The sequence below is a fragment of the Mus musculus genome, chromosome 9 (genome assembly GCF_000001635.26).
Source record: "Mus musculus strain C57BL/6J chromosome 9, GRCm38.p6 C57BL/6J".
In the NCBI taxonomy this organism is placed as follows: Eukaryota; Metazoa; Chordata; class Mammalia; order Rodentia; family Muridae; genus Mus; species Mus musculus.
This window is the reverse complement of record NC_000075.6, coordinates 7,753,657-7,769,399: the sequence shown is the minus strand read 5'-3', so window position 1 is coordinate 7,769,399 and position 15,743 is coordinate 7,753,657. Positions and strand designations below refer to the sequence as shown.

The 15,743-nt window shown below is 42.9% G+C and overlaps 1 protein-coding gene across 2 annotated transcripts in view; it reads right to left on the bottom strand.

Moving 5' to 3' along the window:
* The window catches only part of Tmem123 (transmembrane protein 123), a 30,257-nt gene extending 24,934 nt beyond the window's left edge, over window positions 1-5,323 (bottom strand). Inside the window, exons 1-2 of one of the 2 annotated variants that reach the window (NR_152989.1) lie at window positions 5,088-5,235; window positions 1,060-1,110 (exon numbers count right to left, since the gene is read on the bottom strand). Coding sequence is in view for 1 of the 2 variants with exons in the window: in NM_133739.2 (NP_598500.1) it covers window positions 1,060-1,110; window positions 5,088-5,178 (142 nt within the window). In the remaining variant the exon portion in view is untranslated. Of the gene's footprint in view, window positions 1-1,059; window positions 1,111-5,087 lie in introns of both variants that reach the window. The other variant, NM_133739.2, reaches the window with a different exon arrangement.
* Between the last annotated feature and the right edge of the window lie 10,420 nt (window positions 5,324-15,743).

Here is a 15,743-nt window from a genome sequence, read left to right as displayed (position 1 = left end):
TAGTAATATTTCTTCATATTCGGAAACTCAGCACAGCTGTTACAATGGTTATAACAGGAGCACAGCTATGTCTCCCCAGGCACAGGCAGGAAAGGCGGGGCTGAGGAGAACAAAGCACAAAGTTGTGAGGGAGAAACAAACGGGACTCCAGGGGACCCACTGGGACAGAAGCTCATGACCAGGGAGGTGCTGAGAGTCTCTAATCCTAGTACCCACAAGGCTGAGCCAGGAGGACTACAAGTTCAGGACCAGCTTGTATTTCACACAGTGAACTTGAGGCAAGCCTAAGCTGTGTTGATTGGCATGGTCCGAAGAAATTAACAATGACAACTCCATACAGTTGCACAATGTGAATGAATGCACATAATGGCAGGAACTGTAAACTTAAGTGGTAGAAGTCAGTAATTTTATCTCATCTATGTTTTGCCAGGAGAATATTAAACACAAACACTTGAGGGAGGTTAAGGTGTAGCCCACTTTGTGCCCCAAGCAACCAGGCTGTGATGGTGTATCATAGACATGCAGTTAAGTACTGAGGAAGACCAGGATATATGTAACCTTTTCCAGTTTCTGACTCAGCCTTGGAAACAAGGCCATTGAGAAGATGCCCTGTTATGCAATATGATAACACTTGCAAGCTACTGAGTGCACAGCCCCAAGAAGGAGCTCATTTGTCCCAAACTAAGTGTGAGCTGAGGGCCTAACTGTTTCACTAAGTATGGCAGGTTGGAATCTGATGAGAGAGAGATGCATTTAGAAACAGCCAGGATGGTGCAGAGGAATTCTGCTCATTAGAGGACCTGAAGACTCACACATTCATCAGCCACATGCAGAATATAAAATTCTTTCCTGCAATATTAAAAAAAAGCAGTATTTTTCTTTTTGTTTGAGACTTGGCCTGTCCTGGTTACTGTTTTCTGTCAATTTGACACAAGCTTCAGTCATCTGGGAGGAGGGAACCTCAGCTGAGGCTGAGGTTGTTATATCAGCTTAAATACACTTACCAGGCCAGTATGGCTATAGCTACCTGGAAGGAAACCTTGAATCTTTCATATTTACCTGTTATGTTAATATTGGAGGTCAGCACTGAGTGGTTTCCACTTGCAGAGCCTACAAAAATAAAGACATCCATTATTAAAGCATACTGAAGATTTAACTTGGAACATAGCAGGAGCCCTCTAACCTTCAATCAAAGGTTTGGGGCTCCAAGGGGTGTACACATTGAAGCCAACTGTCTGACTGTCTTTGTGTGAGAGATCTGAAGAGTTGCTATACCATAGAAAGACAGTGTGATGGGGGCCCTGAGGAAGAGTTCAGGCCCATGTGGCAGAGTCACCAGGTTGATGAGCAGTCCATTGGACATGCTTACAGCCAGGCTGTCTCTGCTTCCTGGGCTACAGTGGGAAGGACAAGGGCTTTGCATTTTGAAGAAGGAACTGTGAGCTTGAAGTAAATGAGAGACCCATTTAGTTTATGTGAATCCATCATGCATACATCCCACTCCCCTAACCCCAGATATTGTGAGTCTCTGGAGCTTGTATGCAGATGAGAGGGAGGGGAACTTGCAGCTGCAGATGGGCATGGCCTGCGGATGGCAGTGGTATGGGGGAGGGGAGATAATACCACTGGAGTTCTGCTTGTACCATTGTTGCTAAGAAACATCCTGGAGCTGTCAGTGAGTTTGAGGCTGCATTGTTAGATCTTTCACACAGAACACAGCAAGCTTCCTTCCCTAGCAACTTAGCAACTGGCATGTGCCACCTTTTGGTGACAACCGCTCTGTTGAGGTGCCTGCAGAAGTGATGTCAGCTGTTCTGGGTGGTATGGACACTCTGGAAAGGCCCTCCTTGTTCATGGGTGCCTCCTGGTCTTAAAACCACCAGCAACCCCAGTGTCAATCAGTGTAAAGAGATTTGTAGGCTTCTCACTTTTCAGTGACAATCTCAGTATGACTTGTAATTTTAAGCTAGTGCCTTAAGACTTCAGTAGGTCAAGCGGATTCACTTTTCAGGTAAGCAACTTTTCAGTGGTTTATTTTGGAATCTGAATAAAGACTACAACCCACACAGGAAGGGAGCTCAAATAATACTATTATTGTTCCTTGTCATAGAGACCAACCCTGTTGATATCAGGCTGAGTCCTACTCTGAGATACTCCTTGTGTAAAGAGGCACAAAGGTGTTGTTTCTAACGTAACTCACTCCCAACAATCCCCTTCACTCAAAACAAACCGAAGAAACCTTTAAAATGCAAAGAAAAGCCAGCAATAATAACTGAAATCTTTAGCAACTGTTCAATCTATTTCTCATGTATCTTCCTCCGGATGGGATAATCATTCAGTGTGAGACAGAACTCAGAAAGGTCGGATCAATGCAGATGTATTTGGCAGGTATCAAGTTGGGGCCAACAATATAAAGTGCTTATAGACAGAAGTTTCCTTCATCTTAGCCTCCTGGTAATTTTATGACAGGAGCATCGTTTTGCAGTGACAGGAACTGAGGCCCAGAAAAAAACTATTCAACTCTTTAGTGAGTCTGGATGTGGATCAGGTGGATTATCTGCAAAGCCAGCATAGATCTATGTTCTTCCTCCCATATCGTCCTGCTGTTGCATCATCAGCTGCTCCTTCCTCAACCAAGTCATCGTGAGTCCTCCCTCTTCTGGCATCAAGGTGAACAAGCTATTAACAAGCAATGTGTCCCACTGCTACAATACTCAGCACATCTCTATAGCATGGTCAACCTGTGTCTGGACTCAGTTACTGTCACTCCCAAGACAGCATTTCTGGGCAAAATATTTGAATGTTTGAACAGACATTGCCACACTTTCAGTTACAAGTTAAAGTTTTGTAACTTTAGTTACAAGTTAATGAAAAATTATTTCATTCTCCTAAGGTTGTTGAAAATGAATTTGTTATTTGCCATCAAAAAATACTAACAGCCTCCCAAATGCTAGGACTAATGGTATGTGCCGCCACACCTGGAATCATTATTATTAATAATATATTTATTTTATTATCTTGGTGTTTTGAGACAGAGGTTTTTTTATACAGCCCCAGCTATTCTGGTACTATGTAGACCAAGCTGGCCTGAAACTCATAGAGATCAACATGCATTGTCTCTGGAATGCTGGGATTAATGTATGCCACCATGTCAAGCAGAATAGTATTTTAAAAAGCCAAAAGTTCAATGGCATTATTTCCTCTTTTCTACAATACCCTGGACAGCAGGTGTGGCATGATGATGAAATGGTTGAGATTGGATTCTGCTCTGAAGTCAAAGGTGTAATACTTGTTTTACTTTAAATAAGTTAGCTTACTGCATGAAGTCTAGGATTTCTCAGCTATGAAAAGGAGATGGCTGGTAAGGTTTCTAAGGGTGATTTACAAACCTCAATTTAGCATAGTGGTGGTGGTGCGGAACAATGGCAGAAAATGAACCTGGAATATTAGCTATGTTTCAGAACACTGTTAAAAATCACCATGTATTGTAATGCCAATTGGACTAATTACATGCTGTACATAAAGACTACAAATATTAGTTATTTGGTTTTTTTGGCTTGCTGTTAAAATCTTTAGATATTGTCTCCTTTAAGTAGCCCTGGCTGGCCTTAAAAAGTGCCTCAGATTAGCCAGAGGCCTGGTCCTGACACTCCCTTAACAACACCTTCTTTTAGCACAGTTTGAAGGTATCTCTATAGAACTGAATTGGTTCTATTAGTTCATGAAATCATGGCATCAGAGCATTTCAGGTTTTCCAAATAGCACTAACCTCTCTAGTGAGACACTCACAATCAGAGCATAGTGAGAAAGTCCAACAGCAACAACAACAAAAATGTTTTGAGGGCAAAAGATAGAAAAGGGCACTCCACTTCAATCAGTAATTCGTGAGAGGAAAAAAATCTGTACACACAAGGCAAGCAGCTGGGTAGGATAAAGGCCTCCTCCCATAAGCAGTCTAATATTTGCTCTAAGACAGAGTCTCAACATTCTTTCCTTAACTGATCTCAGAAGTAGTCCTGCAATTCCAGTTTGTCACTGGTACAAGTCAAAAGAGCAAACATAAAACATAACCAATCGAAGTGAAGAAGCCCTGTAATCCCCGAAGTAGAGTTAGGCATATCAGAAGTTCAAGGTTATCTTCAGCCACATAGGGAGTTCAAAGCCAGTTAGGGCTTCATGGATACAAGAGATCCTGACTCTACAAAACACAGTGAAATTCAGCACAACAGAAATAGGGTTGTTTAATTCACCCAGATTATTCCAGCCAAAGCAGGTGTTGGGCCTAAATCATCTGCTTAAGTAAACTCACTGGTTATCCCTTCATAGATGAGACTGAAAAACACAACAGATGACTGAGCTGAAAATCACAAAGACTTTGGTCATTTAAAGTTTCTTATCCTAGTTTACTATTTCCCTAGCGACTGGACTCTAGTAGATGACAAGGGACAATAGAATTTTCACAAACTCAGAGTTCTTCTCAAAGTGTTCAAAACGTCAAGGTTTCGAAGAGAAACAAAATCCCCAACACAGAAGGCTGTCAACATCATCTTGTTATGACCTTAATGATGACGTCGTAGGCTCTGGACCACAGGGACCTCAAGGCTGCTGCGTATGCAGCAGTAGTGACTACAGTCCGAGCACAAGCCTCATCTGCGCAGGGGAACAAGGCGCGTACACCCAAGGTTCCCACTCAGCCGAACTGGCCCTGGAATCCAACTTGAATTCTGGGAGTACCTTCAGCAGGAAGCTGTGTGGGTAGACAATCAGACCTGTTTTTGCGGCAGTTAGCGAACAAATTTCAATCTACAGGTCTTGCTACCAGCCACAGAACTACAGTGAAGAGGACCAACTTGAGTCTTCGGCTGAAGGGCCATCCCAGGGAAACTCAGCAAGTTCTGCACACCACGCCGGCTTGCCGTCCCCAAGCAGGGGAGAGACGGAGTCTCGCTCCGCAGGTGGCCCGCGGGCGAAGAGGGAAATGAGGTTGGGGTGGGAGTCTACCGTGGACGCGTGGAACTTTCCACGCGGACGCCGAACATGGAGAGGCAGGCCGCCGCAGTGCGCTTCCTCTGCGCCTGCCAACTTACCCTGAGCGTCGGTCGGGTCCTGCGCCGCCCCTAGCAGCGCCAGCACCTGCAGCACGCCCAGCAGCAGCGCGGCCCGCGCGCACAGCGCCATTGTTCCCAGGGCCCCTGAGCGCCCGCAGCAACCGCCCGGCGCCCAGAGCTGCTCTCCGCGCACGCGACCGCTCCGCGTCCCCTTCCGCCCTTACCGCTCCCCTGCAGACGCCGCCGCCAGTCCCCCCAGTGACCAAATAGGGATAGGCCAGGCGGCCTGGGGCGGGGCCAGGGCGTGGTCGGCAAAGTCAGGAGGGGCGTGGCCCACAGGAGGCAGGGCGGGGAAGAGCTGCAGGGCCAAGAGAGGGAGTGGCTCTGAGAAAAGAGGAGAGCCGGGAGAGGGCGTGGCTTACAGAGGCGGGGCAAGGGGGACAGGCCTCAGACGGGAGGGGCGTGGCTCTCTGAACAGTACTGAGGAGCGGATAAGAGGCGGGGCTCTCGGAGGCGGATGAGGTCGTGGTTTTGGGAGTGGCGTGGTCCGGACTAAGTGCTACGACAGCTGTGGCTCTATCTCTGACTTTCAAGGGGTAGTCGTCTACCAGGACTTCCTGAAGACAGGCTTTATTTAGAAGTTTTCGGGTGGGATTGGCATGGTTGCGGCGCGGAGTAAGAGAGGGAGTCACAGACTGGATGATTGCAGCCTCTCAGAGGAGTGAAGGAAAGTCAGACTCAAAAAAGTTTCAAAGTAACCGTCATGATCTTGGTACTCCACTTGTGCCTCCTTTTTTCTACAACTGGAAAAACATGTAGAGTGGGCGGTGCAGTTTGCAGACCAGTTGGAAACTTAGCACCTATAACCTAGATCCCTGTCTTCTAGAGTTCGCTGTCCCGACTCAAAAACAGCCTGTTGTAGTCTAGTTTTTTGGCAAAATCCCTCGTAAGCCCTAGGGCCAATGCTGCATTTTGATTCCACTCAGAATTCTAAAATTATGTGTCTAGTACACATCACTCAACTAACGTGGAAGATGGACACAGCTTCCACAGGGTATTGCAGCTCTCTAACACCTGATCCAGGGCATTTCAAAGATAAGCCTAAAACTTTGTTATGAAAAATACTTTTCGACTTCCACAAAGCTTCTTTGTTATAGATGTGTGATGATCATGGATTAATTAGGCCCGTTTTCTCTACATTTACAAGACATATGAAACTGCAACCAGCCAACCTGAAAATACCAGCATCTACCACGGGCTTTAAAAAACAGCTGTGTGTTTAGGATTTGATGGTTCTATTTCTGAAGAATCTAGCCAAGTGCTTCCAGGCATGGACTAGGAAGGATCATTCTGTATTCAGAATGAATGCTTGCCCTGACTCCAGTTTTTGGAACCCAGTGCTCAGTGTGGTGATTTAAAGAGGCGGGGTATTGGAGAAGCGACTGAGCTAGAAGAACAGGGATCTCAACAGTGAAATAAGTGCCTCATGAAAGTGGCCTGAGACCAGGGGCCTTCAACAGACACCAGGTCAGTTGCTGGCATTACCTTTGACTTCCCAAGAAGAAATGTTTCAAGAATACTGATGTAATCTAACCTTACATGTTTACACAGTTCCCTAGCTGGTGTAGTAGCGAAAAACTGTAATTCCAGTACTTAGGAGACAGAGGCAGGAGGATTGCTGAAAATTCAAGGCTAATCTGAGCTATATAGCGAGTTCCAAGATGAGCTCATCCATAGTAAGACCCTGTCTCAACCAAACCGGTCAGGAATGGAGGCACAGTCCCTTAACTCTATCACTTGGGCGGCTGAAGGAGGATTGGAATTCGTGGTCATCTTTAGCTTTATAGCAAGTTTGAGGACAGCCTGAACTATATCAGACCCTAACTCAATAAACCAACCAGTCGATAAAACAAGCAAACATGTCCAAAATGAACAAAATAAAGCATGAAACTTCTCCTTGCTGGAATTTCTATGACTATTCGCAGTGTACAATTGTAGCCTCCCCCAGCCTGAAGCTGGCTGGTACAAACCTTGTCGCCACTGAGGTGGGGCCACCTGCGGTGCATCTTTCCGACTTGGCTTCTTTTGAAGTGACAACTGCCCTGCTCTTCTGCTACCTGCTGAGAGGCTGAACCTGTCTTCCTGAGAGATTCCTGAATAAGCAACAGCCTGGCGACAAAGTGCTGACTGAACGGCTCCAGGCACCAAGAGTGAACTGGCAGGGCCTTCCCCCTTATATGCACAGTCTCTTAGTAAACTCGCGGGCCTTGAACAGAAACGTGTCTTGGTCTCCATTAATTTCTCTCACAGTATAAGTCTCTTTCAGCCCCAGCCTGCCTCCCAGGTGTGCCCGGTTCATGTAGGCCCCGGGCCGGCTTACAACAGATTGGCGTCCGAACCAGGGACATGGGAGTGGCGGGGAAACACTGAGGGAATCGCTGTCTTGTGTGGAGCTCCACGAGAAGGAAAGAATCAGAAGATCATATCAGGCACGGTGAGCAACAGGTATTTATGCTAGCGCTGGTTTTAAACTTCATTTTTTAAAGTGTTGCTGGAGGTGCGACAGGTTACGGGCTAAGTTTGGAACAGTGCTGACCTGGTGCTGGGTCCACTTATGGTTCGGCAGCGAAGGACTAGAAACTACAAAACAGGCGGTTGTCCACAGCTTTCAAAAGCTGCTTCAGGCGAGAGGAATAGGGTTTAAAATAATAAAACAGGCGGTTGTCTGCAGTCGAGAACTGCATCAAGCTAGAGGAATAGGGTTTAAGATAATAAAATAAAATAAAGGAAAATTAATTTTGAAATTCTTCCAGAGACAGAGAGAAAATCGGGGGACGCCCTGCTTTTTTCTCTCCGGCCCCTGCGGCAGAAGTTCTCTGCCCTCTTTGTGTTATCTAATGTCTGGTGCACCAAATCTGTTTACGTGTCAATTCATGTGTGTTTTGTTTCGTTGTCTGAATGACAATGTTCTGTGTTTCATGTTGGAAAATAAAAATGATTAAGACTTTATCTGCTCGTTCAGCAAAGCCCAAGAGTGGCTCACACTTTAGCCAAGAATCAAGCAGAGCAGGGGAGCCACTGCTGGAAAAACTGCTTTTAAAGAAAGGGAGTCTGCAGCTTCTTAGTTTTAAGGCAAAAAAGCTGATAGTTGGTTTTTTCCTAGAAAATTCTCTGCAATCGTGATTATTGTGTTTAGCAAATGACAAATGCTTTTTTATAACTATAGCTATAAACAATAAAATTCTTTGATTGGTCTAAATTTATAAGACTCGTGTAGCCGCTGCATTTGGTTTTTTACTGTTCTTAAAGTTGTAACATTGGTAGCAAGACAGCTTTAAATTGGTAACTCAGGTTTGGAGTCTTTCAAACCCGTGGCATAAAGCAGGCCAAAAAACTAGGCCTCTAAGGGATACTTCTAGTTGAGATAATATTTAGTGTGATTCTTATCCTAAAAGGTAGACTTAAAGATAAGATTTAAAACCAAGTCTCTTTAATGAAGCATTAAAATTTGCACTGTCATGCACTCATAGGTATAAATTGGCAGCCAAACTTTGTAACATGATAGTAATGCTTCTAATATTGATTTTAAAGATGATAAATTGTTTTAAAATTGGGTTTTGCTTTCCCAAGGTTGTAGATATTATCCTAGCATTGCAAAAGAAACTTGAAAATTATGGTTAAAACTGCCAGTGTTCCATTGTCTGCAGCTTGCAGTTTGAAAATTTAAGATTTTCTACTCACCCATATATTGTTAATTAAGATTATTACAACAGTAATCATCTTATGAGGGCACTAATACAGCTCTCTGTGGCCATACAGCCATACAAAGCTCAGAGCAGCCTCAGCAAGGCTTATGTGACTTTCTTTTGTTTTGCAAACGGTGTGCCTAAGGAAGTTCTTGAAACTTGCCTCTCCTGCCTCCAGGGGAATTTTCTTTTAGCTAAAAGAACACTGTTGCAGATCTACCCAGATGTTTTTCTAAAAAAAGTTCAAAGTCAAAGTTTATAAAAGGTCAATCAGGCTGTAGAACTTATAAAGGCATTACAATCTGGCTTGCCTACTTCATGTAAAGTTATTATAGGTTTAAAGGTTTGTTTTTTCTTTTGCATCTTGATAATTGTAAAGGTTTTGCTTCTAGTGAACTGGTAATCACTGGAAAATTTTGCCTCTAGGTATGGCTAATATAGCTTTACATTATGTAAGAAAAATTTTATTGTCTCTGCTTCAATACAAGAAGCTAAGAGTTTGAATCTTTCAGTGTATATTGTTTCCTAAGTGGAAGTATTTTATTAGCTAATGCCTCTCAAGGGAAGTTTATTTCAAATCTTTGCTCTCACACAATGAGCTTTAAAGTTCTGTGGAGTAGCTGTTGCTCCAGAAAAGATTCAGAGGCAATATCTTTTTAATATTTAGGGTTTTAGTTATACTATAAAGTTGTGGTACAGAAAAAAATCTAAGAACGAAAAATTGATTTGCTTCAACATTTTATTTTCAAAAGCTTCCAGGAGATGTTAATTGGCTAAGGATTCGCCTTACGGTCTTAAAGTGACTTAAACCTTTGTCGGATGTTATCTTGAGAGACACAAATTAACTGGCAAAGAACAAAAAGCTTTGCAGAAAATAAAGAAAGCTTTTATAATTTTTATCAATTGTAATCAATGGTAATTAAATATTAGCTGCTTATTTTAGTTAGGGTTATTAAATGTGCCCACAGCAATTCTTTGGCAAGAGAAAACATTATTGTAAAGCCATCTTTCTTCACCTCCCGGCCAACCGTTGGCCTATGCGGAAGGCAGGTCGGCTGGCTGCTGGCTGCTGCGGAGTAGGGCTGTGGGGTATGCAGCTTTCCCTGAGCGGTGCTGGTGTGGGAGGGCGCCAGAAAGCAGGCGCCTTTGTAGCAGACTCAGTGGCATGGCTGGTCACGTGCACCATTGCTCCCATGGGCATCTGCCTGTCCCCGCTGGGGGTGGCTATATTTTTCCTGCTGGGGATTGGGGTGCTCCGGTTTCCTGGCTGGCTGCTTCAGCCTCTTTGGCCTGGGGAGCGACAGGCGAGGCCGTGGTGATGTTCACCTCAAAGTAAAGTTTTGACATCCTATTAAGGCTGCTGTGGTGCTAATAAAGAATTGTAAGATAAATTCGTATATTTTAGAGAACCTATAACAAAAAATTGTGTCTTAAGAACCTGACAAAGTGTCTGTTCCTTGTTCCAAACAGCAATTAATTTGGTTATTGCAGAATATTGATATTTGGCCTTTTGCATACCATTTTAAAATAAAATTGATAATCATTATCCTAAAGATAAGTTAAAAATTGTTTTTATGCATGCTCTTGTTCCTTCTATAAGTTCATTCATGCATGCATCCCATTTACTGTGTTTAAAAACAGCCCTTCTATGGGAGAAAAGTATATGTGAATTAGATCACATGTTTATTCTTTTGAATTTCCTCCTGCTTCAGCACAGATAATTAAATTGTGCGCTGTAGATGGTGCTTTAAAATGTTAAATAATCAAGCTTTAATTTGTATATTAATAGTCAATATTATATCTCAGAGCTTACAATTGCTTAAAATTGTTCATCCCTCAGATACTATAAATTCTCAAATTTGCAATGGTTTATGCATATATAACTCATAAGAAAAATGCTGTTCTTTTAAGAAGACTGTTTTTGGGCATTTAAGAATTTGTCCTGGATTGCCTGGACAAGACCCCTTAAGGCAATGCTATGCTGGATTTATATCTCGGCAGATTACAGGCCTTACATAAGAATAATCTCGTTCTTTATATAATCAAAACAGTAATGGCTTAAGATATTATTTTGGTATTTTTAGAGAATGTCCATGTCAAATTGAAAAAAAAATTGTTCTTGGTATCCTCAGATTCTACCTGTTTTCACATAATGGTATTAATTCTTGAGGACTTATACTTAATCAATTGCTGCAAATGAATGCTCTTATTTCTGATTAATAAATAAATTATGCACATGTGACTATTAATAACTTTTCAAGCTTTCTAGTTACAACTGCTCTTCAAGAGAAACAACTGAAAGTGTAATTAGTCACTGCCCATGTTATATTAAAACTGACTATAACAGTTAAGTATTTGAGATGTTTTGTCAACAATTTAATAACTCTCAGAGACAAGGTATTAAACTATAGCTTCTTAAAAAACAAAGTAGGGGAGGAATTATATCCCCGTGCACATTATATAAATCATATTTCTATTTTAAGAATTTTGAAATTTGGATGTCAAAGAACTTAATAAATGCCTTATAGTATCTTAAAACTAGACATAGTCATGTCTAGGTGAGATGAAAAGGATCTACTTATCGGCATATGGCTTGATCCTGAACAGCTACCCTATTGGGGAAAGGGGAAAGCCTGTGTTTTCACCACAGAATGCTGCAGAAGCATGACAACTGTCAGAAGGATTCGTGTGACAAGCTGACCTGTGAGTTCACTGAGTGCCCTGACTGTGGTGACAAGAAAGCTGAAGGGGGTTAAAGTATGTTGGGTTTAGGTAGATGGCTATTGGATGGATCACAGGGCCCCCAATGTAGGAGCTAGAGAAAGTACCCAAGGAGCTGAAGGGGTCTGCAATCCTATAGGTGGAACAACAATATGAACTAACCAGTACCCCCAGAGCTCGTGTCTCTAGCTGCATATGTAGCAGAAGATGGCCTAGTCGGCCATCATTGGGAAGAGAGGCACCTTGGTCTATCAAACTTTATCTGCCCCAGTAGAGGGGAACGCCAGGGCCAAGAAGTGGGAGTGAGTGGGTAGGGGAGCAGGGCAGGGGGACGGTATAGGGAACTTTTGGTATAGCATTTGAAATGTAAATGAAGAAAATATCTAATAAAAATTGAAAAAAGCATGCTACTAGGTGTAAATTTGCTTTATTTAAAAATTAAAAAGAGAGCCGGGTGTGGTGGCACACACCTTTAATCCCAGCACTCAGGAGGCAGAGGCAGGCGGATTTCTGAGTTCGAGGCCAGCCTAGTCTACAAAGTGAGTTCCAGGATAGCCAGGGCTATATAAAGAAACCCTGTCTCAAAAAACAAACAAACAAACAAACAAAAGGCTATTTTATTTTCAAATTATATATTAGGCACAGTACTAAATCTTTGTTTTTTGAAATTCCTAATTCTAATACATTTTTGTACAAGTATACAATATTATGATTAACAACATCCCTCATAAAAATGTGGAAGACGAGAACCCAGTCTCTAAAGTTGTCCTCTGATCCATGGGGTGGGCATATGCATACCCGCCCCAATCATAAATAAAATTTAAAATAACAATAAACAATAAAATATTCATGAAGGACTAGATGTGAGTTGCTTTCCACATAGGGACAGCAGAGGCTGCTTTATAATAATTCTGTAAAGGTTACAAAGATTTCATGTTTTCTCAGCAAAACTTTCTGCTTTGCTTGTCTTATCATCATGACAAAGTACTGATTGAAAGCAACTTACAGAAAGCTGTACTTTGGGTCACAGTTGAGAGGTATGGTCCGTCATGGGATAGGGGTAGGGGTGAAAGGTTGGAGTAGGAACCCGAGGCAGCTGGTCACAACATGTCCTCAGGAGGGAGGCAGAAAGAGGAAGGTTGCACCCATATTTTCTCCCTGTTTAACTTTGATTCAGTGCAAGATCTCAGTTTACAGAATGGTGCCAGTCACTTTCAGGATGATTTTCCCTCTGTATTTAAATCTCTCAGGATACACCCTCAGTAGAGGCTTAAAGGTGTACTTGCTAAGTGATTGTAAGTCCAGTTGACAATGTAGACAGACTATCCTACTTGCTTAAAAATTCACCATAGTAAATTTTTAGTTAAAAAGGAACAGGTGCTGGATTTGTGGCTACATGCCTGTAATCTCAGTACTCAGGAGGTATAGACATTGAAGGCTATCTTTGGCTACATAGTTTGAGGCTAGCCAGCCTACACAAGAAACAGACAAACAATGGAGCAGATGCTAGAGCTGGGTCCATCTGCTCTGCATGCTATGGATAATCACTCATAGTTGTGGACCAATAAGACTTTTTGGTAAATTAATATTTGCATGAGGAAAGAATCAGAATCTGTCTGACTTTGAAATTGTGATAGCTAAAGATTAGGTAAAGCTGTGCAAAGATAAAACAAAATGCTGTAAATTTCCATATCTGTGCCTGTACCTTCCATTTTAGCAGACTGACAGCTAAGACATTGACATAATTTACATTGAAAGTGCACTTCCCCATTTCTTTGCCCTGACCACGTCTTCCTCTCATCTTTTAGTTCAGTCTTTCTCAGAGTACATTTGTAGCCAGTGTGTATATAATGAATCAAGAATTGAGTATTTTTTGTGTTTGACACGGTACAAGATTCTAGAGGTACATGAGTAAAAGGGAGAATAAATAAGCAAAAAACCAGGACAAAGCAAAAGATAAATGCTTGCACAGTTGGACTTTTCACTTCTAACAAGGGGCTGAGCAAAGAATTCTGGGAGCCACACACAGCAGAGCTGCAAGTTTGAGGCCAGTTTGATCTACAAAGCAAGTCCCAGGTCAGCTTAGGGATACTAAGCTAGACTCTATTTCAAAAACACAAAAATAAGTAAGTAAAGATAAATAAATAAAGTTCCTAGTGGATTGATGTTCTAAAAGAATGGCTTCTCAAGAAGGGGAGGGCTAGGGAGCACTGCTCAGTGGTGCAGACAATGGAGCACTACTAAGTGGTGCTGTTAAAGGGATCTTGGATCCCCAAACCCACCATCTTAAAGGAAGCTAAGACGCAAATGGATGAAGGAAAAATGGAAAGAGGCTCAGTGGTTAAGAGTACTTGCTGAACAATCCTGAAGATGCTGACAGCTACATCGATAGGTGCAAATTTCCTGAGTGAAGCATGCATGCGCGCGCGCACACACACACACACACACACACACACACACTCACACACACGCACACACATACACTCACACTTACACACACTCACACACACACTCACACACACACTCACACACACACTCACACTTACACATACACTCACACTTACACACACTCACATACACACACACACACACACTCACACATACACTCACACACATACACACATACTCACACACATTCACACACATACTCACACAAACACACATTCACATACACTCACATACACACACACACACTCACACACATTCACACACATATACTCACACATACACTCACACACATACACACACACACTCACACACACACTCTTTTAATTATACTTTGGTCAAATCAGAGCAAAGGAGAGTCCTGGTGTCTTTCTGGAGTTTTTGTAATATTACTGTTTTCTAGAAAAAAATGAAATGTTATCCAGGAAAAAGACATGATCACTTAAATAGAACTGTGTGAAATATCCTCCTGGGAGACAAGTTTCTCCTTTGCATTCACCAAAACTTCAGCCTTTCCCTTGGCCCAGCATGGGGCTCCAGAGGGTGTTCTCAGTCTTGGGAGTCCAGCCTGACGGACAATGAGAGGGGCACGTGTGTGTTTCTATCCCTTATCGGTTGCTATGATTAGCCACAGGACAAAGGCATCTTCACAGAGCCATTTTCCCAGTGTGCTCATGGTTTCAGGTTATAACCCATGGCAGAGGAAGTCACAACAGCAGGAGTGTGAGGCAGCTGGTCACACTGCATCTGTGGGCCAAACTGAGAGACAAAAGTAGTGAATGCTTGCTGTCAGTTCACATCTCTATGTCTTACGATTTTAAGACCCAGGATCCCCACCCAGGGAATTAAGATGAGTGCTCCCTGGGTTGGAGAGATTGTTCAGTGGTTAAGGGCACTGGCTGCCTTTCAAAAGGTCCTGGGTTCCACTTCCATCACCCATATGATGGAACAACTGTCAACAACTTCAGTCATGGGAGATCTGATGCCTCACGGGACACTGGGCCTGCAGGTGGTGCACAGGCATATATGCAGACAAATCACCCATGCACATAAAAGATGATTAAGATAATATGAGTCTTCCCACCAAAGTTTAGAATTTCCCACAGGCATACCCATAGGTCATCTCTTAGGCAACTCTAGATTCTGTTCTGTTGACATGATACTAACCACCATATTTAGACACTAGATTTGGTCTGTGGCATTGGAACAGAAAAATGTGGGGAAGCTGTGTCGGAATGCAGAGCTATTGGTTGCCCGGAAAGGTCACCTTGGGGTGTTTTGGGGGTTTGTTCAGAATGAAGTTATCTCAGCAGGATGCAGATACTTCCAAGTTTTGGGTGCTGCAGGAAAGCCCCAGGGCCTTTCTACTGGTAAGTACCCCGTTGCTTATCATACCTTACTGTCTTCTTTGTGGGATGTTTTCTATCTTGCTGTCTGTCCTTAGGGATTCTTGTTTCTTCAACCCTACTGTAGAGTCAATCAGAAGTCCTCTTGTCACCCTGTCAGGGACAGAGAGGCAGCTTCAGGCTGCCAGCCTGCTTCCCAGCAGCCTGTGGAGTTATCTTACTTCAGACCAAACCGGGGTTTGTGGCTTTCATATAGAAAATAATTTCAGACCTAGTCACTGAGAGAAAGTCAAGTTAGAGATTTTTATGAGAGTTAGGAGAAGAGGCACTTAGAAAAAGAGAAAAATGTAGCCAACTGTGGTTGCAAGCTCCTTAAAGGAGAGTCTCAATGAATTTTCTCAGCATTATCCATTTTAGTGGCTCCCATGTTACATCTC